Here is a 24,771-nt window from a genome sequence, read left to right on the forward strand (position 1 = left end):
AAAGTCTGCCTCTTGAAAGCTTCAATTTATTCTCATGACAAGCATTGCACTGACCCAGCCATTGGTCTGTTGTAGACAAATTATATGTTTGTAAAAATGGTAAAGTGAATAAAAACGTAATACAATAAAAAACATTTATAGTTAGATAATAAGATAATCATGAATTAGCGGAGACGATAGAGCATTTTCCGCTGCATCCTGTATTGTATCTCTCCCCTCCTCAACATGATGTATAGCACTTTACCAACAGCGTGCTCGGCAAACTTCTGCAAATATCAGAAAGCTACGATACAGTATGACCTTTTGACCTTTCACTATCGAGACATCAATACGGTTTGGGACTACAGATTCAAACAAGTCTGCTTCAAGGCAACAGGCTATAATTAGTTCACGGTTGTTACAGGAAACTTTTGTTCTTTGAATACATAAAGCCTGGTTCCCATATACGTCGCAAAGCGCCGGCGACAGCACCGCAGGCTATTAGCGATGAAATGGGAACTTACGAACCGGGTACCGTCAACAGCAACGCAAGAGTTTCGCGCTGTTTAAATTTTGGGAAGAGTCGCAGGCAATACCTTCCCGAAATGCACTGTACAGGTGAAGGTCAGCATTATCGAAATGACATGGAACAGGAACATCCTTATGCCGTTATTAGCGATGCGGCTTTATGTGAACATAAAGCCGCCGAGCCTAGTGTCGCAAGAGTTTTGCTGCGCTATATTACCGCCGGTGTCTCGCAATCGATATGGGAACCAGGCTTTATACAGTAGATGCTTTGAGGGATACGAACAGTGAAATACATGTAAATAGCTTAATCCATTCCAAGATTTTATGTCCTTATGCATTATAGAAAGTTAAACAAAAGCAAGCTAGAATACCGAAGAACCAAATAGAGAATGACTCTACGGGTCGACTACAAACGCTGATCAAATGCATAGTCGTCACACAGTGTAGCGAGGTTACTAGCGAGGTTGCGACAAATGGATTGGCCAACTGGTTTTACCGTTACCACCATTTATTGTAAATATTAATATAATTTCTATATGTCATCAAATGATTGGTAAAGACGGTTGTTGTTTTTCATGCCATAGCTGAATATGCATGTACATTTTATTTTTATCAGTTGCAAAAAAAAACTTATGCTTCAATCGACCTGAAACCTCAACAATTGTATTGCCAATTATTTTGATATTTTGTCAAAAAAGATGAGATGTATACCTAAACTTACTAGTTTTTCCTTGTATAAATTGTGATGACCATTATGGTCATCACAATTTATACAAGGAAAAAGGTACAAGTATACAAGTATGGTTATAAGGATATGACCATACCTTCATTTATTTTTAATGTTGGGTACCACCACATATGTTACATTTTTTTTCTATAAAATAGATTACGACGTCCATAATAGAAGTACTGTGAAACTCGACCAACTCGAACTTCACGGGACCGAGAGAAAGTGTTCGAGTTATCAGAGCGTTCAAGTTATGAGAACACTGTCACAAATGCACATATTTATCAGTACATATACAAACTATATACATGTATAAATCAAAAGCATAGATTGCTTGTTGCAAGTTAAGGGGCTCTCATGCAATGTTTTAACAATTTTTATCAGAAACTATAAATATTTTCCTATTATTTGAGATTTGTTCGTTTGTTTGTTTTAGGTGATGTGACTGCCAGGACATTTTCAGATGAAAATTGGCAAAACTTGATCACGATTGAAACGCTTCGAACAAAGACATTTTTTTTAATCGTTTCAACAAAAACCAATTTTGCCGATTTTTCTTCAAGTTTATCTGAAGAATACCTTGCTTCTCCTTGGTTTCGAAGGGCTATCCCAAAGTATCCCAAAATCCCCTAATAACGACGCCTAAGAACTAATAAAAGTTGATGTTTATCTCTATGGCTTGAAATAATGTGATATTCTAAAGCGATAACAACCGTCTCGGTAGCCGTTGGCCAAAAAAATGTTCATGTTAACGAAGTTAAGGTTGAGTTATCTAAAGCAATTTATCATTGCGTGGGAACGGACCAAACAAATCCGTTCGAGTTAACCAAGTGTTTGAGCTATCCGAGGGCGAGTTATCTGAGTTTCACTGTATATTTATATATGCACTTTAATTGGGCAGCATTATACTGTTATATAGGGCAGCATTATACAATATCTATATTATATATATATACCTAATACTATATATATATTAGAAATATATGTATGTATATATATACATATATATGTATGTACAGTGAAACTCGCTAACTCAAACTTCAAGGGACCGAGCAAAAGTGTTCGAATTATCAGAGCGTTCAAGTTATCAGAGCACTGTCACAAGTCCATGTATTTACTTATTTATTAGTAGATACATGTACATATACAATCTATAATATAAATCAAAAGCACTAATGGCTTGTTTCAAATTAAATGCTTCTAATGTAAAGTTTAAAACGCTTTTATCAAAAAGTATAGAGATTTTTCTATCACTTGAGATTGGTTCGTTGTTTGAGGTGATGTTATTGCCAGGACATTTTTTAGATTGACATTGGCAAAGCTTGATCGTTGTTGAAATGCTCAAAAGAAAAGACATCTTTTACTTTTGAGCGTTTTACCCATGATCAATTTTGCCGATTTTTCTTGAAGTTTATGCAAAGATTACCTCACTTCCGAAGGGCTATCGCTACGCGGATGTTTGGTATAAATCAAATTTCACCAAACCTTTAGAAAAGTCGTTGACAAAAATATTTTGCCGATGGTGGTAATAATGACGCTTATGAATTACGAAAAGTTGAGGTTTACCTCTATGGCTTGGAATAAAGTGATTTTCTAAAGCGATAGCAACCGTTTCGGTAGCCGTTGGGCAAAACACAGTTCGAATTAACAGTGTTGAGTTCGAGTTATATAGAGCCATTTATCATTGCGTGGGAACGGACCAAGCAAATCCATTCGAGTTATCCATGTTTCACTGTATATATATACATACATATATATGAACAGAGTGATTCTACATAGATGACTACATGCTGGGCATAAGAAACTTTCACTCCATCAGTTTTTACGACGCACAGAAATGGAACCGACCTGCTGGACAAAGTCATGCACTATCGCTTGTTCAGCCACTTGCGATCCAACGACAAACCTCTTCTTTATCTGCCTTTCAATCACAGAGAGCACCTCCCTATCTTGCTCTGAAGTAAAACCCTCTGTGCCTGCAGATGAGAAAATCACGACATGCAAGAAACAGTAGTTTACAAGTGCATTCAGACGATGACAACGAGATTCACAGGCCTTCCACAAATCAAATTGCTGTGGCAGGTAAAAGGGTCACAGGGAGTAAAACCTAGATGAAAAGACACAAACTTGTTTTCCTGTCATGAAACTACAACTGCAAAAATTTAAAGTTGAATCTTAGCCATTAAGGTTATCTGGCAACATGATAGCCTTAGCCCAGAGCAACATGATAGCCTCAGCTCAGCTACCTGCTGATATGGGAAGCTTGAGCTAGCAGAAGTGCAGTTCAGTTGAAGAATGCTGTTCAACATCTAACTTGGAGATTGTTTTCTCTTACATATTATGGATACCCCAGCCCAGTCAAACTCGACTTACCCCTCTGTTCTATTCCTACATTCTTTAATAACCACAGAAAACATGGAGATATCAATGCTAACTAATCCAGAGTTCTAGTCTGAGCGCTGAATGCCCACAACCAGCAGAGAGCTTCCGCTAGACTTCCGTCACCGCTTCCGCGGTGAGAGATTTTCAATGTAGATGTACAATCATGGTACCTATGACTCCGCCTTCACAGGCAGCCACTATGTCAGCTAGTATCGTTGTACATAAATACGTATGAAACTCTTTGAACTTCATATATGCTTGGGCAACTTAAGACCCGCAAAAATCAACCGCATAGCGATATCTTATCTTTGCCTATGACCGCCAAGAGCACAGCACTTGAGAGTCCGAATGATACAAATGTCAATCCTTCTCTATAATGTGTCATGTTAGCTCATAGTTTACGGTCGGGAAAATAAGTTGAGCTGTAGAACCTATATTAAAGGTTGACTTGCAACAAAATTCACATTACAGTTATTTGGTATCAAAAGGTTCACCATGTCTTACTCTGCTGTGTGGTAGGTGCAAAATATGTGGAAATGTGGATTACAAGCTTTCAAAAGCGAACAGTTAAAAAAACGGCTGTAGGTTGGAATCCCTTTATTTTGATGACGTACTCAACTCGACGTGGTTATTGTTTTGACACGTGATGTTATCACATGAAATTAAAGGCCAATAAAATGCTCAATAGAAAACGTCTCGTAGCACTAGTTTATGCTAAGCAATTCGGGTTCTTCCGGAAAGCTCTTAACCAACATAGATGCTCGCTGCTTTACAGTTTCATTTCAGCCTGGTCTAATCATCTAGTCGTAATCTGATCATGTGACCCATACTTCCTGCCAAATAGAGCGAACAATTTCTGCAGCATTTTTCGACTATCACAAGTGACCAACAGGCTTGTTATGTTTATCAGAAGATGATATGCACTCCTTCGAACTAAGGTTAACCAATTCATCAAATTTTTATGGTAGGTTTTGAGATATCTGTGCTCAAGGAGACAGCATTACAATGATGATGAAAAAGACATGTAAAGACAATAGACATGGTTTTATCGAATGCGTGAAGAATATTTGTGAAAATATTTCAACGAATGAGGTTGCATGAAAGTGTAAACAGAAGCCATCGTGTTCAACTACGACCCATTTGAGCCGTTTTGGAAAGGGATTCTAATCTACGGCGTTTTTGTGATGGCTGCAATCAACTGTCCATTCTTGAGCTTTTAAGAGCTTGTAAACACATTTCCACATATTTTGTACCTACAACACAGCAGAGTAAGACATGGTAAATCTTTTGATACCAAATAACTTTAATGTAAATTTTGTTGCAAGTCAACCTTTAAGAAACACCTAAAATTGGTTGGTTTGATTGACTTGATCGAACATTAAATCAAAGAATAACTTCCGACGTATATGTCTAAAATAAAGTAGACAAAAATACATATTTACTATAATAATAAAAGTGATGTTTGTCTTGTTACTCAAATCGAATTTGAGAACTTGCATTGGCTCCACACTACCTTATATGGAACTAGTAGCCTGACAGTCTAGTGCGCCATGAGAGATCCCCAGGTGTAATAAGTATGTACATAATTATTCCCATTATGCAGCGAGGTGATCGAGTAGCACAGATGGTAGTGTGCCTGACTGCTAAACGGAAAATCCGAGTGTGATTCTCGCGCCAGGCAATCTTTGCTCCTAACGCTTTTAGCGTGACTATGGATGGACTAGCCTTTCATTATAGTATCCATTTTTACGCAGCATGACGCAAAATTCACGCAGATTCTTTACGTTAAGTGAAATTTATGTAAAGAGTTTACGTTGTAGGAAACTGAACGTGAAACAAGAATTATTATTTGTGGTAAAAACCTCTGCATGACCCTCAAGTGGCAACTATTTACTAGTCAACAAGTCTAAGATCCAAATCTGGATGTCATTTTGAACCTCATTCTACAATAGGCCTAGGCCTATTGTAGAATACTGTACAAGGCCAGAAATACTGCAGCACATGACAAGGAGTCTAGACAAAGTACCAGAGCAGCTCTTCCCACCTCACCTGAGAGATTGCCCGAGTTTGCTGCTTCCATAGTCGAGGCCTTAAAGAGACGGAGGGCCTCATCTACATCGCTCTCAACCGCAAAAGGAGCCATTCTCATCTTCGCTAGCGCCTCCGAGATTCGTATGATGGCCTCCAGCTGTCTGTGAAGTCAAAAATTGTACCTCAAACTCACACACCGTCATCATAAAGTAGCAAATTCCACTAAAATTTTTAGAGCAGAATACACACCTTGTTATTTATTTAGTGTTATGAGCTGCCTTTTACCAGATTCATAAAAACACAAAGTTCAAAGAAATATAACAGTGCCTGACATAATGACAGATAACTATGTTTCAATTTGAAATAATTTACTCTTGAAATAGTTTTTTCAAGTTCATTGATTTTCCATTACAACATCTTTACAGAATATGATTTTTACGATTGCTGAAGCTTTATCAATAAATCAACTTGCATTATAATTCAACTACAGGTGCTTTGTCTAAAAATTAGGCATTTTTAGCTAGGATTGCTAAGGAACTCAGTCTAATGGGCAGCCGCAGCCACAGCAATTTTATGATGCTATGATTACTGTTGCTATGGTGCCTGTTGTTATGATTACTGTTGCCTGTTGCTATAGTAAAAATTACACTAAGTAGAGAGTCAGCTAAGCTTGTAGCTGTCAAGTTGAAAAAATTACAAAATTGCATACTTTATCTGATCAAAAAATAAAAAATATTTAAATTTTAAACCTTGCTTAAATTCTTGTTTCATCAATTTAATCTGTATGCAGGACTATAATAATAAAATAGACAAAACAGTGTGCAAATCGACACCATGAGACTGCACAGATCAGTAACAATGCATATGATTGGTCAGCTCTAGAACAAACGCACCATCAGCACAAAATAACTTTTAAATTTACACCATATTTTACAATCAGAAAGGCCTTTCGTGACCAGACCCACAGCATGCCACTCCAGACCGTCCTACCGCTAATGGGAAAACGGACTATGCTAAATGATCTGACATACCGCACAGTAATAGGTATAGCACTCATTTTCCCAGAATCCCTTTCCTGTGCACCGATACCGCCTCTCATCAGCACGTATTGGTTCTTCAGTTTATCTGATGCTCCGTCACTCAGCCTAGGGCCACAGTTATGCCTGCAGTAGGTGATGTAGCGCCGGAGCGTGGGCAGACTTAACTGTCAAATGGACATACTTATGAAACCAAAACTTACTTTCTCCTTTCACTGTACAAAGTACCGCAATTACTGAACGCTGACTCGGTTTATGCATACTCGACTAATTACCGGGTATCATCTTACCTTCATAACTCAAGTGTTATGAAAATACAAAAAAATAATTAAAATACATGAGTATACATTTACAAAATACGTAAACCTCATAAATTAAAGCATGTGACTTCCTTCTCACAGTGAACCCAGTTAATCACAAGTACGATTATTCCAACTTGATGAAGTCCAAACTACACCCTCACTACGTAACTGCATTCTCTGGCTTAAAAAACTCAGATTGAAGTTGAAATCTAAACTGAAAGTCAATCGAGATAACTTCAATTTACTCCCGATGTAGGAAATGAACAATACGTTTAAAAAATAGTACAACTATTCTAGTGTTAAAATTTTGGCTAATACAATGCACCCTCAGGATACGATTTTGATTCGTTCCAGGGTTGGCATCGTATGATGACAAAAGCTATGCTATGTATTTATTATGTGTAAAACCATAATAATTACATAATGCAAACATCCCCTGTTAAAATGTACTGTTATTACAATCATGAAGCTCTCTTGATGAAATCTGACTGAAATGCACCAAAAATAGCACCACAGAGACATTAAAAAGAAAATAGTACTGAATCTTCCCACAAGAATGGCTAGGCGGTGTCGCGTGTCCTTGACACACAAGTCATTACAAACAATGTTGACTATTCTTCAGCTAACATAGCAGTATGAGAATTCATCTTGTTGGTCAAGGCGACATTGTGTCAGAGTTTTATCAACATAAAAGCTCAAACCAGTGATGACAAACAACCATAAGATGGTGACTCACCTCTCCATTATTTGGCTCATCACTCGCTGTACCTCCAGCAGAGCTCGCATGAATGTTCATCACGTGTCTAGCGAGGGTCTAAAACACATAGTCTAATCTCACCATTTCAGCCTACGGAGACAGGCCATGGGACAACTCCTAATCAATTACAAAGATGACAACTCTCGCCATGGTGGAATCTGAATAAGTTAGCCTGATATTTATAGTCATACGAAAGGATAGATAGGATGTTATACTTGACATACAAGTGTTGCAGCATGTGAAAAATTTGAGATAAATTTAGTGTAAAGTAAGATTAAAACTAACTTTCAAGTGTGTTTATAGAAAGCTAAATTCATTTAAGTTGATCTAAAGTTTCTGTTATGTTACATAGTAGCGTCACAAAAGTCTAGTGTACAGGACGTGTTGCTGTCAAGTATCTCTCACAATGCTGTTCACTACTATTGTCTCGAATGTAAGAATTCCATACGGTACATAATAGCGTTATATTTTATTGCACATCATAACCACTTGATAGGTCTTTGTCACTTTGTGAGGGTACGCGGTGAACTCGTAGATATATAAACCTTATAATATATATATATAAAGATATTAGGATATATAAAGGTTTATACATCTATGGGTTAACTAGAACAATTAAAACATGTATCTCCATTCTAATATCCTGCCTTTAGGCGATTTTTCAGAGATTGGGAACAGATTAATTTGTATCTAGTTATGTTATTCAGGAAAAATTGATTTGATATGAGAGAATTGACATAGGAGGTCAGTCCTTGAACGAAATAGGCTCGTATGTTGAGGTATGACTGCAGTTCTTACTCACTGTCCATTTACTAACATGTAAGCCATATCAATTTTTCTTATTACTCTTACTGCCCAGTCTGGTTAGTAGAATAATGCACTAGTTAGTAATGAACGATCATGACATATGTGTGTGTGTGATGTGAAATGGAAGATTCTATTAGATAACTTGCTAATGCCTTAAGAATACAACTAAAATGATGTAGAATACCAGAAAATAATGCATCTGTAAGTAAAACATGGAGAGAGTTACCCTACCTTGTCTCTCTCCTCATTATGCTCATCCTTGACAATGTATATCATATCAAACCGAGACAGGATTGTAGGCATAAAGTCTATATTTTCTGCTCCCTTCGTGTCATCCCATCTACCGTAGATACTGTTAGCCGCTGCCAGCACAGAGCATCTAGTGTTGAGAGTCGTAGTTAGCCCAGCCTGTAACACACCACATTACTGCGATGCAGTTCTTTAATGATAGAGACCCCCAAGACAGAGAGCCTAAAGATAGGTCATCTGCAGGACAAAATAGCCACGACTAGCTATGCTTATGCGTATTATGGGCTTCATCACTCTTCCAGCTTTTTTCTTTTGTTAAATTACCATTGTTGATGTAAATAAATCCAAAATATCAAAACAAATAAAAGTAACATGTACTGCAAAACCTCTATTTGAACGCCATGGCACTGTATTTGTAGTGACGCTCAAATTAAAGTGGTGTTCAAATAGAGATTTTACAGTATAATATTGCTCCCAAAAACTCTAAAACATGTGAAATCCTTGAATATCTATGAACAGCAGGCTAGCCTAATATACTGCTCTGAAACACAAATATTACGAACAAGGTTGAAAAATATTTCACAAATGCTAATTTTTTTTCAAAGCTGTAACACAGATGTACTTCTATACGGTAGTAACATGAAATCCTCTAAAAAAATTCCCAGATCCATTTGAAAACAGTCCAGACAACTGAATTATTAGTTTTTAACTACGTTAAAGCTAACAAAAGCAAAACAAACTTGAACACAACTCTACCTTAGAACCTGGTGCCCACCTTTGCTATAGAAATCGTCTGCTGCTCCATTGCTTCGTGTATGGCAACCCTATCGTCTTCTCTCATTTTATCAAACTCATCTATACAGACAACTCCTCCATCAGCCAGCACCATAGCCCCGCCTTCTAGCACAAAGTTTCTCTGCAGATGAGCATTCATACCCAGATTAGTAGCGTATTCATAAACCTTAGACACACAGAGCCAGACTACCTGCGATCTATATAAACCTTAGACACACAGAGCCAGACTACCTGCGATCTATATAAACCTTAGACACACAGAGCCAGACTACCTGCGATCTATATAAATCTAAAAGTTTGTTTGTTGGATGCCCAGCGATATTTTAGGAACGAGACGTGCAACACCAGACATTCACCTAGTTCTAATATAACGTCAACAACCATATTTGTGGCCATGAAGTTAGATGTAAACTAAATAGGAGTGAACTATACTATGGTACAACTGTGGTCCTAACTATAGATATATGGATAGATATTTAGGTGAGAAGGTAAAGAGTAACGAAAGCAAAGAGTGAACAAAACTATTTTTGTGCCAATGATCGTGTGATCAGTCAGCGTTGCCAAAGAACGACGCTTGAGGTGAATCAAGGTCAAGATTGAGTGTGTTCGGGACTTGCTTTCAATGAAGCAATCACCAAGTTCAGAATGATGGTGTTTGTACACCACTTACAGCCATCGGCAAATGCTCGCAGATTTTGCATTCTGACAAGCTAGCGAAATGTACGAGTTTAACATTTGCACAGCAAATAAAATACAAAAGGATTATTCAAAATAACCTGAGCACAAGCAAGATCACAGAGATAGCATCTGGAAGAGAACACTGGTACAGTGGCAAGTGTTTTCTGTACAAAGTTTGTTGAATCTGTAGAAACAATCAGTAGCAAATTTTTTAAAATGCAACTACAGCTCAATAATACTTTTCAATAAGATATTAGGTATCAATAACGGAGTGCAAGCATGATGTGAAGTCAGCAAAAGGTCAGTGGAATTGTCTAGGAGACGTGAAACGGGTACCAACAGACATACCGACTGTGAATCCCTCATTACTGAGGCAGTCAATCCGGCGGCGCTGCTACCCTTGCCTGATGTGTAGACAGCAATGGGTGCTGCCTGCTCAACAAACTTGAGGAGCTGTGATTTGGCTGTACCGGGGTCTCCGAGCATTAGCACATTGACATCTCCTCGCCGTGTCAGACCATCTGGCAGTCTGGAAAAAAGCACATGTCAAGCAAGGCATGAAGAACTGAGCAAAATGTGTTTCGTTCTAAAAACATACTCAAATGTAATTGAAAGACAACTCATTCTCAACCGACACACTTTCATGTGATCTACCTCAAATACCAGTCATTTGCCAGAAAAATGCTATAATTTAACTTACTACAACAAAAAACTGAATTGAGATAGGGTACCCATTCAATTTTCAAAATAACCAGCCAAGTCTCAAAGAGGGTAGTTTTGGAAAATTTCTGATTTTCAAAAACCTCTACTTGCTGAAACAATGTTAGAATTTCACAATAAAAATATTAAAAATATAAGCATTTTAGCTAAAAATTTGAACTACATACAAGACAGTTTTTGAACTTTTTCTCGTGAGTATCATCCTTCAAACCAAAACATAGCAAATCTACATGCCAATATAACTCAAATAAACTGTCATCAACACATTTTAAATAATAAAAATATGTTCAATGACTCTGTTCTTGACATTTCAGACTTCATAGACAGCTCTAAGAATCAACATGATCCTATCGAAAGTGAATAATAACTTCTGTCTGACCGTCCGGCTGACTGTCTAAAAGCGCATGTTTAATCGAGCATAACGATTCAAATTAGCAAAATTAAAAGTTATTAAAAGCTTTGAAACATTAAAAATAATGTTTTAACTTGATTCATGCTGTCTTATCACTTCTGAATATGCATTTTTACTTCTACAGTTGAAAAAAATTGATCGCGAACGATAAAACTTCGAGGCGCCACGATGATTTCGGTTCAAGTACACGTCGATATGGGTTTAGTGTTTTGGTTATACATATAAATTTTGCCAGAGATATCATTGAGGCATATTTGTAATTTTTTTTGATTGGCCAAAATTTTTTCTTCTCAACTAATCAAAACATTTATTCTATAACTTAGAAATAACTGTAAATGGAATGGGTAAATTTCCAAGGCAAGATAACACGCGTTGGTAGCCTAGCTACGATATAAATTCGCGAGTCAACTCGCGATGGTTGCGAATTAGTTAATATATGAAATAGTATAGAGTTATAAAAACCGTCAGTGTGAATGAATCAAAACATACACCTTCCGGAATGACAGCGATGATCTTACCTCTTTCTTGAGCCCCCGAAGAGCAAACAAGCGATAGACTTTTTTATATCCTGGCTGCCAAATATGGACGGGGCAATACTTTTGGCTATCTTCTCATAGACATCAGGACTGGCAGCAATCTGACGGAACTCTTCTTCCTCATCTGTATAAAGTAGATTAAATACAGCAAATTATAGAAATCGTTGTAAGAAATTGCAGGAGATTAGAGATTCACGCAAAGAATTGTAGAGGTCAACTCGGTCAACAGACGCTCCCCATCTTACGAACGAGATACATTTCGGACAGTTGTTCAATAAGCAAATATGTTTGTAAGTTGTCTCAGACTACAACTTTTGCAGTGCACACGGGCTAAAAGTTTATTATTTCCACGAAACGTTTTCAAATAGCAAAACGTAAAAGTTTTGCTCTGCCAAACAAATTGTTTAGAGGCTAATATCAACTAGTTGAACAGTGCAAAAAAAAAGTCGAGACATTTTGGAAGGTTTTGAACAGCCAGAAAAAGATAGAATCGCTCAATACGAAAGCAACAGTAAGGAACGCAAACTGCCGAGCAAATATTTTTGTTTTAAAAATGGTTATTTTTGTTTCTGTATGTATTATAATTTATGTCACTTGTTCCTGAATATATATTTGTAGCATTTGATAGATTATTAAATAATGTATAAGCTTGCAGGTTTATAGTAGATTATTTGATAGCATCATTGCGGTTAAACTCTGCTTACAATGAATCGTCGCTTATACCTCCTCTCTTATTACACATAAAGAGCCAGTTCTGGCTGCAAACTAGCAAACATGTCAATGAGTGCAATGAGCTTTAATGTAACATTGTTAAATATAGTTATCAAGGGTTATTGGGTAGCGTCTGTACGCACAACACCATTCGTATCAACCGCTGTCTGTAACACGAATATAGGGTATCATCCGCATGCATAATAATTCTTAGATGTTGGAAGGCGGTCAAGCGGCGCAGCGGTGGCACGCTTGGATGGGAATATAAATACTCGGGTTTGATTCCGGGGCAGTGCTATCTTTTTTCCTAACGCTCTTAGCGTGGCTTTGAACCGACACGGCTCTTATTATAGTAAGGATTTTATCCATTGGGTTTCACTGCTCCTGTAAAAGGAGCACTTAACAGAGCTGTAGGAATAACAAGAGACTGAAACAATCCCCTGTTACAAGAGATGCCGTCAGTGATAGGCAAACTATATGCAAATACACATGTCAACAAACATACCGGGAGCGAATTGCGAGGTCACATTCCGTCCTGTGCTTTCCTCGTCAACTTCCAAGCCAACTACCCTGAGGTATGGCTGTCTGATGCCTAAAAAGGACCGAATTTGTGTTACTAAAGCTATTTCAACATCAGATCATGACAGCTGAGAAAGAATTCAATGTTAGACCACTTACCAACGTTAACCTTGGGACCTGAACGGTCAGCCTTCGACTTGCCTCCCTTTTTAATGGCATAAATTCCTGTCACGGTAATTTTGTTGCCCGGTACTGTTTTGTCACACAAGTTCCTGTAAAAGTCGATGAGATCAAGTGTAAAAAACGCTGAAAAGCGACTGATAACCTATAATATTGAGGAAGATCATAAATAGGGCCGAAAACCCTAAAAAAACTAAGGGCTTTTAGCGCTTTTAAAGAACCACTTTGAACCTCGACAACCAGATATAGTGATTGGCATGAACCGTGGTATCCATCGAATGGTCTCACCTACTAAAATCATGCCAACTTTTAGCTATAAAACCCCTTCAAGAAATAGCATTCACTAAGGGAAGTGAACAAACCCATCCATGTACAAATGAGACTCGCTAAAGATCTGCGGAGAGTGACAGACAAATATACACATAGCATACCATAAATCCTCATGTGTAATATGCCACCCTGTATAGGCTGCACCCCAAACTTTAAAGGTTGTTTCTTGAGTTACAAGTACACAGTGCGTATAAGCGGCACACATAGCTTTTCTAGTCAGTTAACCCATTTAATTTTACCAGGTGAGTAGTTTGGCAAGTCTACCGTTTCCGTCTGTCAAAACAAGAGCGTATTGATGGGGGCACATCACACTTTCAGCAAACAGTAAACAAGTAGCAAATTAATGAGCGCATTGTTTAACGCATGTCAGGAAGAAAACGACGCCGCGTTTAAATTTTACGTTATGACGTAGCTTTGAAAATAGAAATCGCTTTGAAACCGAAATGTTTGTGCATCGATGAAAAGCAACCCAACGAATAAAACCGTGCGCTAGAAATATCGCATGACGGAGATGACGACTAATGACCTCATTACGTGAGTAAAAGTCCTGGATATTTTTCTAGAATCTTGATGTTGAATGCCTATTTTTAGCATTTGCCCTTCTAAAAGGTATCTTGACCCTGAACGTAGTGAAAAGTTTACAGATATAATTTTTAGACTACGTGTATAAGTCATACCCCAAACTTTTAAAACAAACCTTTAGGTTCACAGGTGCAACTTATACTAAGTTTATAGTATACACTATTACTGTGCAATACTAAGAGTTGTTTGCTCTTTTCCCACTATTAGAATAAGTGAAAAAACAACTCCAAGATTAGTTTTAGCTGATACTGTAGTTGGCAATTTATGTATGGACCAGAAGGTGACAATTTTTTGTCACTAAAAAGAAACATCACTACAATAATGAGCATAGACTCAGCTCCCCTCACCTGTCGACATAGAGTGTGAGGTGACGGGGCATCTCTCCATTTGGCACAGCATCAGGAGCCTCTTGAAGTTTTAAAACTTGAAAATCTACACACTTACATTTGTCAGGGACTATGAAGAATGGGTCGAGGGGGCAGGCAGGACGCCCAGCTTGCTCTCTACCAAACACAAAGCATGACTACAACCAGCTCTGATGGAAAACAAAAGGTTATAATTTTTTACAAAAAGAAAAAAGGCAATTTGCTCAAAAATGACAATAAATTTTTTAGTATGTCATATTAGTTGCGGTCAGAAAATGATTTCAGCCAAGTGAATAAACAGGACAAGAAACCAAGCAGGAGCTTTGCATAAATTTTTACTGCCTTATTGGATAAACACTTAGTTCTATAGCTTCAACAGCTTTCCAAATGCTGATGCTACATACATAAAACATGAAGTTAGTTTTGGCTCTAGAAAAGGTCATTTTATACATAATGCAGGTCATACATCGGCTTTAAATTGAGTTGATAAAAACTTAAAAGATTTTATGTCCGCAAATTAACTTACCGTAAATTCTGGTGTAAAAGTCGACGAGGCGTATTAAGCCGAGGTTTAAAGTTTGGTTTTAAAATGCTGATTGTGACATGTACTTGTTGTATAAGTCGACCCCGTTCTCTGACTCAAATCGCTCGGATTGGAATAGTTCAGTGAAACAGTAAATGCAACTATCTATGCCTTATTGCTCACTGTGAAACATTCATTCAGATCAAAAACTACGGCACATCTGAGACAGCCTGTTTGAAAAAGAACTACATACGTGTTGCATTTTCTTGGTAAGGCGTAGCCCTCAAGACCGGGTTTAATAGCAATGTTATTGAGGGTCGTCCTGCAGCCCCTACACTGGAGACAAATTCTTGTAGCCTTGGATTTGATGGAAGAGGCTGCTATGACTATGCCAGAGACCTTGAGCAGGTCAGACATTTGTTCAGACTGCAACAAGAGAGGATAATGTGTCTTGACATGCTAACCGTTAAACGCTGAGAAATAGGAGTCGATTAAAAAAATCAGTTCAGAAAACTTTCTTGCATTTCTATTCGACAGCACAACTTTTTATTGCATTAACAGTAGCAGATTATGCAAATAACATCACAGATAGGTGTTTCAATAATATTTATGAATAATTTCAATCAAATAATAAGTTTGATCAGCATTTACAAATGGTGAAAATGTTAATGCAATAAACAGAAAGATTCATGGTCTTCGCAAAATATCACCCATATAATCATTAAAGATAATTTTTTTAAATGAATTCATATAAAAATTGTCTATTCAAAATTCTCAATCATGAGAGGAGAGCATGAGTTGATAGGTTTAAAACAGATGACTTTAAAAATATCTAATTTTTGCTGACAATTTTTAAAATTTCTATTTGTGTGAAGGAAAAATCTCTTGCATACACACTTCAAAGGTCGTATACATAAGCTGATTGGTGTAATTCTATAACCATGACTGAAAACTTGATGTGGGATGTATAAATATGGCGCGCTTTTTCAGTATTTGTGTCATCTACTTCAATGTTGCTTTATAAGTAGCTGTCATGTTGGGTAATTAAAACATGTCGTGTGATGCCGAGATGAAGAAAATGTATTAGAATGGCGGCCAACAGAAGCAGTGTCTTGTGTTCATGTAGTGGCTAATCACCGGCATTGGCATAACATACTATATCTGTTTGCCAAAAAATAATCATATGTCAAAGCTTGCATCACGAGTGTTTTGGTCTCAAAAACTGCTTTTTTGTTCTAGCATCAAAATTATTGCTAAAACATGACTAAGCTAAATATTATGACTATATGGGTCGCGGTCACAGAAACCATGGTTGAGTCGCAAATCACGAAGTTGAGTTATTCGACTTTAAAGTTGCACTAACTGAATTTATAATTTTGGTAAGGATTTTTGTAACACATGCTTCTGGACCAATCAAAGAGTGATCTTTCTGAATCTGAAGTCAATTTAGATAATAAATGTTTTAAAACCTCAGACAAAACCCTTAAAACCGTTGCTATGCTAAACAGGAAGTACTAAAAAATGGCGTCCTAAAAACGTAATCGTTTCTTTTTTGCCGATTTGAAGGATAATTCTGACATTTTGGACACTTATAATGAGTACTTTGGTATTCCAACTGATGCCAAAAGCAGTGTAAGTGAAGGGAATGACCATGATATATTCCTAAACATTCTTATAAGATTTTTACAATATTTAATTATAAGAATAATTATTCGATTTTATAAGATTTGATTATAAGAAAAATTATTCGAATTTGCAAGATCAAAGTATAGAGTGACCGATGATGTGCAATATGTTACTGTTATTATTTTTTAAACATTTTGTTGATCATACTACGGTTGTGCTCAATATTGTGGTACTACCAAGCCGTTTTTAATATCTGCAAAATTAGGTAATACATTTTCTTATAGATATACAGCCATTTCTGTGACAACCAGCCAAAATATGTTTAGATTTTTAAATTCAGCACAATCTTTTTGATATAAAGACAGAAATCTAGATAAATATCACAACCTCTTAATATTGGTTGCTATGACGTTTTGAAATGTAAACAAAACTGTGCATCGGTTTTCGTTTCTCAGACTTTAACACCAGTTTTCTCGGAACTATGTTTTCGCACTGATGGTAAACATGCATTCAGTTTATTGACCATAAAATCTGCTGTATTTAAGCTAGAATCAAATTTTTTTTTGCAAAATAACTGTGATAATTTTCTCCTTCTGTTAATGCAGATAACTCTAAATCTTATAATCCCGACTTGACCATGGTTTCTGCGATCATGACACATATATTGGTGTAAACAGATGTAACCTTTCGGCACAATTTTAATATACATGTATAATCAACAAAGATGCAGTCATATGTTTTTTATAAAGTCACCTTAGATTACTCCCATTGAATTAAAGAAATCATTGTTCAAGAAACTCATTAGCTCATTGCGTACCACAGGTCGAGTAGTGGGACTCGGCACAGTGTTCGCGTATGGTCAACAGCCACATGGTGCAGCTTTTGTAGGCTTCGTACAAAATGTTTTTAATTAGTGAGTAGATAATTGGCCTATCTTAGCTGCGCTTAATCGCAAGGAAACATTTGTCGGCCAGAAAACAGGTTTATGACCTAAACTTAGTTTTCCTTTGCGTAAACTTTATTATTTATCGCTATTTCTTTTACACAATGACCAGTCATGCCAGACGCATTACAGCTACCGAGGTTATAGTAATTGCAGATCAAGGGGCTTCTGATGATTATCTATTGAACAACAGTATTACTGAGAGTGATTATTCTATTTTTAACAGCAATAATAATGCAGTAAGCCATAATAAAATTGATAAACCACACATAAATTGACTCAGACATGCTAGCGCACATTAGTAGTGAAAATGGCCAAAAATATGTCCGAGGTCAGTCTGCAACACATTTATTGTCTCTTGTATGGCATCAGCTGATGTAAAATTTTACACTGATTAATTTGGTGTTAAAATATTATTTATAGACTATATGGTGCAAACGTTATGACAATTTATATGCATGATTTTCATTTACTGTTTTACCAAATATTTAATTGTCCTGGTAAAAAATAAATTTAACAATGAAAGATTTAAACAATGCGTAGTGTTGCAATTTTTTTCACTACCACCACTACTTTATTCAAAAGCATATTTTGGTTTAACATATGTAGATGTTACAAGTCTTTGAAAAGTAAAAACCTTGATAAGTTCCAAGTTTTATTCTCCAACTTCATTATAGAGACGATAAACCATTCAAATCGTATTTGTTTGCATATAATTCTAATGAATACACCCGACATTGACCCACCTTGAGTTCACGAATGCTTGTAGGGTTGGCCTGTGATTTAAGAACAACCTGAATATCTGGCATTGCCTCATCATTTTCTTTTGTCTGCCCTTGAAGGATTTCATCCAGAGCTTCTTTTGTGGCATCCTCAAACTATCAACATGACCTTGAGAGATTATGGGGTGACGCAACAACATTATAATTTCAATGAAGTGATAGTGATATGAATACAATTGAACACGATGGTCAAACTCACGATTGGTAGGTATTCAGCTGGACTCTTAATGAGTTGCTCTGCTAGGTCAGGGTCATATGAAGCTACATCATTCACTTCTACTTCAAGAAAGTTACAACCGAGGTTATAATGCCGACGAAGAGTATCCCTAAAAGTCATAATTGAAATAAAGCAATGCAGAATGACAAGTTCCGTCAAAAACCAAAACTATTTTAATACTAGGGATAAGATGTGGACGCCAACGAGGATAAGATGTAAGAGGTGAGAAACTGATTTTTTTAAAAAGAATTTAGTACAGATATGGATCACAGTACTGTGAGAAATGCTAGTCTATATATACTAAATAATCACATTTGCATATAAGATGGATTATAGCAATGTGCAAAAATTTACTAAAACTTTACAAAAGAAAATATATAAAAAGAGATCACTTTATATTTTAAAGGGTAGAGATTACCTAATGTTATTTGGTGTTCGATGAGAGAAAGAGTTCTTTCAAACATCGGTTGTTACATATGCCTTGTGACACCGAATCGTGTATTAAGTCATGTTTTTAATTCTGTAGTTAACAAATCTCCGCAATTTTCACCCTTCCGTCAATCAAAAAAGTTGGCATCAGGAGTCCCCCGTCGATCTTGTAGAAGAGGCTAGCATCACTGGGACATGTCAGAAATCTCAAAAGTATTTGAGAGATTATACGTTCAGCAGACAGCCTTTCTACGTACTTTCTAGCTTTTCAATATTTTTAATGAGGAAAGGAACCAAACAGTAGAGGAGTACTCCATCATGGACCAACAAATGGTAAAATGTTGCTTGTTTCAACAGTCTGAAACAACGATGAGTCATCAGCAAAAAGCTTGAGCCTTGAGTTTTGCACTACACCTGGCATATCATTCAAGCAAATAAGGAACAAAAACAGCTCCATCACTGAACCCTAGGGCACTCCTGGCGTTAACCTACGTAGAGTTGAAATGCCACCATTAACACTTACAAAATGTAATCGCCCGTTTAGCCAGTTAGAAATCCACTCGACTAGATGTAGACTAGTTATCCACTCTTAGATAACTTATTGACCAGTTTTTCGTGAGACTATATCAAAGGCTTTGACAAAGTTTAATACAATTACATCCATTTGAATCCTATCATCAAAATTATTTATATACTCCGATATCGTAGGCAACAGGGGCTACTCCCCATGGGTGGGACAGTCTCTAAAACAGGCACCATGTGCACACCAAATTTCACGTCCTAAGGGGTATATTATCCCAGTCATCACGCTAACGTGCTATGGGTATATCTCAGTAAACTAAATACATAAACGTGGTATGGGTCCATGGGGGATCTAGTTCAGCTACACTTTTAGTAGCCAGTTTTCACTACTAGTACCCTTATTTACACTTACCTTTTTTTTACATAAAGTTGGCGCTGTTATAGAGCAACAACACAAACCAAAACTTGGGCGAAGGATTTTAATACGAGCGTACCTTTAAAACTGCCGCATTAGTATTTATAAACAACTGCGAACTAACGCATAAATGGAAACCGTGTGTGAAATTATAGTCCGAGATCTTCAACAATCGCGTATGGAGAAACGTTCAAAATGTCATTAATTTTATTTTGTGCGAAAGCTTTCTTGCACCAAAACACGAACGAGCATTATGCGCCGCTAAGTTGACGAAAGAACGAGTATCGCTTCAAAAACTGCAAACATGATTTCACACCAACATCAACACTATTAGATATTCAGGTACATGTACATTTATAGGCATATATTGCTAGCTAATTAATTGTGGCTCACAAAGCGGTTAGCGGTGCTATAATCAGCGGACATATTAAATTGGATAAGATAAGTTGGGTACTAATTGTGTATGGTCAATCCCATGCATTACCGCCTAGAAGATAGAAGCTCGTTTAGTCTCCGTGTTTTCTTACAAAGATGTTTCTCATGGTTAGGTACAATTTAAAGCACATAAATTACATAATTTTTTTATTGTATATTTCAATACATCAGAGTCTTGGCTTTCGAATGAGCTATTGTTTGCCATGGTGAGACAGACTGGTTGGTGTTTATAGTATTTCCCCAGAGCTCTACCGCGAAAGTTTACTGGCATAGTCTCGAAAATTGTGACGTCCCAATTCTCATATTCGTTGTTGTGTGCTCTTACCGCTTATTTATCAACTACGAAAATGACGATAATGACGCTAGTGGCAGGCGAAGGTAGGACAACTCCAGAGAACGAATGAAGATGACAAAGGAATCAGTGTCATTAGTTCTCCATGTACATATTATTTCTATGATAAGTACCTCAAACTCCAAGAACCATACTATTATTTCCCGATGATATTATGCACTAGCTCTTTATTTTTAATGCGATGTTAAGGGTGACGACTGAGACTAATTAATTTCAAGCATTGCATGATCTCGCGAAAGTGCGATTGACATTTAGTCCTAGGGTCACGCAACCCGCAGATCATAATTTAATCGATGTGATTTAATTACCTTTATCAACGACAGTACATTTATTGAACCAATTAACCCAGAACATGTGTTTGTATTGGTTAGCGCCATTGTTAATTATCTAGAATCCTAGTTTATTATTAGCGCTCTCTATTATCAGCACCGATTGTCACAGGTAAGTGCAGCCTCAATGGCAGCGAAAGGGATCGACGACCTAAGGCTAAATGAGAATTATGACGCCACATTTTGAGTACCTGAACCAAGTGTTTTTTTTTGCAGGACGTACTTTTGACACCCCGTTTTTCATAGTTCTATTATTCTTTGTGTATTGATATAGGCTCATTCGAAAGCCAAGACTGATGTATTGAAATATATAATAAAAAAATTATGTAATTTATGTGCTTTAACGTTGTGCTGACATACATGATTATGTACGTAATTCTCTGCTTGTGTCAATAGAAATGCTTGTGCAAATAATTTCTAGGCCCTATATTTGTTACTAGTCAAATGCTTTCGTCTCCCTTTTACTACCACTGTGACGTTATATCTACAGTGATAGCTTGTATCAGGTTGTGGGGCGCTACATGTAGTATTTTATATTCTTTAATAATAATCAGAATCTGAGAATAGGTAAATTTTAAGATGTTGATTTAAAGATACAAAAAGCAATCGGCACATACCTATCAGGACTCATCCCACCCAAACTCAGTCAGCCACATCCTGTGCACGGTTACCCAGTTGCAGGCATAGACCTGACATTATATATTTTTTAAACTGAAGATCCTTTGTAATTGCATCAAATAATAATGGACCTTAATCTCTATCCGAATTACTATTAACAATTACCATGTTTTACTTACAGTGGCATTTGAAATGTGATAGGATACTACTGTAACTCTCTGGTCTTCTGACTATTGGCACTGCTGTTGGTGCTGCATACAGTCCTAACTATGAACTATTTACAGCTTTCAGCCTCTTCATGGGCATTGATGTAGCAGGCATGAGCCTATATTTTGGATAAATCTTCCTCAAGGATTATCTCTCATCATCTCTATTTTTTTTATTAAACATCTGGGTTTTATTAAATTGATATAATACACACCCTGAACAATTTAAGGCTAACCATTGTCTATTCCTTGATTGTAATCATATCGCAGGTTGCCCCTGCTACAACCATGGAGCCACATTTGTTTGTTTTCCCGTCATAAATTAGCTAGCGAGGTGATTCTTCTCACTTCTGCACAATGGGTTGGAGCTCACCATACTCAAATTTAATCATAATTGTCAAATTTTTGCGTTGGTTGCATATCACACCACTGGAAATAAACTTACTCATTGCTACATTGCTTCGCAACAAAGTTCAATCCCCCCTCCCTGATGTGTTTATAAAACTATACATAGCTCCATCACTAAGGGAAGGATTTAGAGTGGGAAAAGGGTGGTTATAGGAATGAATGAAAAACGGGGTATGGGTCTAAACAAGACCATAAAACATGTAACGCAAAAAGGGCTAATTGTGAAATAATGGTTGGTGGGCTATGGGTCATTTGTTAAAACCTTAGGAAAATGGGCTATGGGTCCAATTCCAAACCTAGGTGTGCACATGGTGCCTGTTTTAGAGACTGTCCCACCCCTGGGATACTCGGCTACTCCCACCCCCTCTGAGCGACCTTTCCATAACTGACTATCAGATCAGAAAATTTCCCGCTAAAATCCTTAAAATTCTGCAACAGCGTGAGAACTCGTTGCAAAAAATTCTGCACAATGTTTTAATTTTACTTTTGTTAGTAGTTATATTTACCTTTTTTTTAAATATTGTTCTAACACGCTCTACATAACTATACATGTATATATTTTCTGTCCATCAGAGTAATTTAGTATTATTTAGTATTTGTAACATTTTGTAGTTTCAATTAACAGTAAGACAGTGCAGAAAATACTTAAAATACGCCTACAAGTACCTCACTCATCTACAACTCTACTTGGTTAGTCGCAAATGTCTCTGGTTGTTCCTTGGCAAAAAGAGTTGAATAATGCCGTGACTATGATTCCATAGACCGATTGGAAAATTAATCATGGCTTACAAAACACATTAATAATAAAAGAAAATGGAACATACAAAAACAACGATTTAACATACAAATTAGCAAAATTTACGAAATTTTCTCCCTTGAAGGTGAATCAGTCTAACTGAACACAAACGACAAAACAAACCTGTATGTGTAAACGAAGTTTCCAGTATAAAAAGATCGAATAAACTGCTTAAACTTTCGCTTAGAATGTTGTCTAGTTTGATTCAGCTCAGCAAGAACATCATCTCCTCCGAGATTATCACTGAAGAAAATGCCAGCATCGTCAAATCCGGGATCCATGTTTCAGCTGAAGATTATTATGCCGAACATCAAAACTTTCGCGGGGAAATACACTTTGGCGGGAAAAGTTAATATGTCCTAAACACTTCGGTTGATCCTACAGAATGTTTGTACTTCTACGATTGTTTTACGGTCACTTCTCTGTTCTTAACAAATCTTCCAATGAGGAGCTGATTTTCATGAAATCGGAAAAACCCAATATCATTGTAAGAACTTAGTCGATTAAAAATGAACCGCATGAATAAAGCAGTTCTGCTATATATGTAACTAGTTACTTCATAAACCTATTTTACCGCAAGCTTTTATTAGGTAAGCTTTTATTACCTATGTATACAACGCAATCCAGACCTAAAATTCATTTCCGGAGTCGGGTATTGATGCTCAAATACGATCTTGAATTGTGTTGTTTTGTATCAAGAGCTGATAATGAAATATGCGTCTAAATAAACTAACTGCTAAAGATGACCAATTTATATTTCTCTTATTTGTTTATTTATAGTTTTATACAGACAATTAATGCCGTGGGCACAACTACATGTTTCACCCCTTTTCTTGCTACCTGTACAAATCTGAGAGTCAAACTGGTTTTGTACATTATGGGCATTACGGAAACTTTTCCAATTTTGATTGGCTGTAAACTTGAGATTGAAAACCAAATTTTGTTTTCTTAAAATCAGGAAACGAAAAAAGGTTGCACTGGTAGTGAACCTTTGGCGCCAGAAAAAGGGCTGGTCTGATCAAAAGGTCTAGGAGAAAGAATTTGTTGGTTAAATAAATTTTGTCCTAGGAATCAAATATTTTTAAGAAGGAAGCTCTTTAAAACAATAATGCTGCCTTCAATGTAAAATAGGAGTAAAATGTAGACCTAGGCCTCATTAGGGCTGCTATACATGTTATCCACTATGCTGTATGGCTGACATGAACTACAATGAACTAATTATTTTAATTCAAATTATTAGTCAAGTTGAACTCATTTAACTAAATGCATGTATTTAAAATGTGCTCAACCGTCGTTCTTTTACAAATCAACATATGCAACTGTGGTAGCCCTTGATCCAATCAATGATATAAACCCCCACCGGGATTTATATCCTTGATCCAATTATACTGCCGAAACTCTTATTGCTACATTGTTTTAGCCATGTGCATAGAATACCTTTTTCCTTGATATTATCCTTGATGTCAATGTATTTATTATACCTCGAGTATCAATGGGCCATCAATATGTCATAATACATAGCCAGCAACATCCCCATATGAGA

The 24,771-nt window shown here is 36.8% G+C and overlaps 1 protein-coding gene across 1 annotated transcript; it reads right to left on the bottom strand.

Moving 5' to 3' along the window:
* Positions 1-14: 14 nt before the first annotated feature.
* LOC137399972 (DNA replication licensing factor mcm5-A-like) lies at positions 15-23,539 on the bottom strand. The gene is made up of 16 exons (XM_068086253.1): positions 23,352-23,539; positions 18,701-18,827; positions 18,466-18,597; positions 15,404-15,576; positions 14,610-14,765; positions 13,330-13,442; positions 13,157-13,243; positions 11,923-12,064; positions 10,621-10,801; positions 9,575-9,715; positions 8,782-8,958; positions 7,723-7,800; positions 6,679-6,851; positions 5,666-5,808; positions 3,083-3,210; positions 15-266 (listed from the first exon to the last, which is right to left on the bottom strand). Exons 1-16 carry the CDS (start codon positions 23,507-23,509, stop codon positions 165-167), a joined length of 2,211 nt encoding a protein of 736 aa, XP_067942354.1. The 5' UTR covers positions 23,510-23,539; the 3' UTR covers positions 15-164.
* Between the last annotated feature and the right edge of the window lie 1,232 nt (positions 23,540-24,771).

The sequence above is a fragment of the Watersipora subatra genome, chromosome 7 (assembly GCF_963576615.1).
Source record: "Watersipora subatra chromosome 7, tzWatSuba1.1, whole genome shotgun sequence".
NCBI classification, from domain to species: domain Eukaryota; kingdom Metazoa; phylum Bryozoa; class Gymnolaemata; order Cheilostomatida; family Watersiporidae; genus Watersipora; species Watersipora subatra.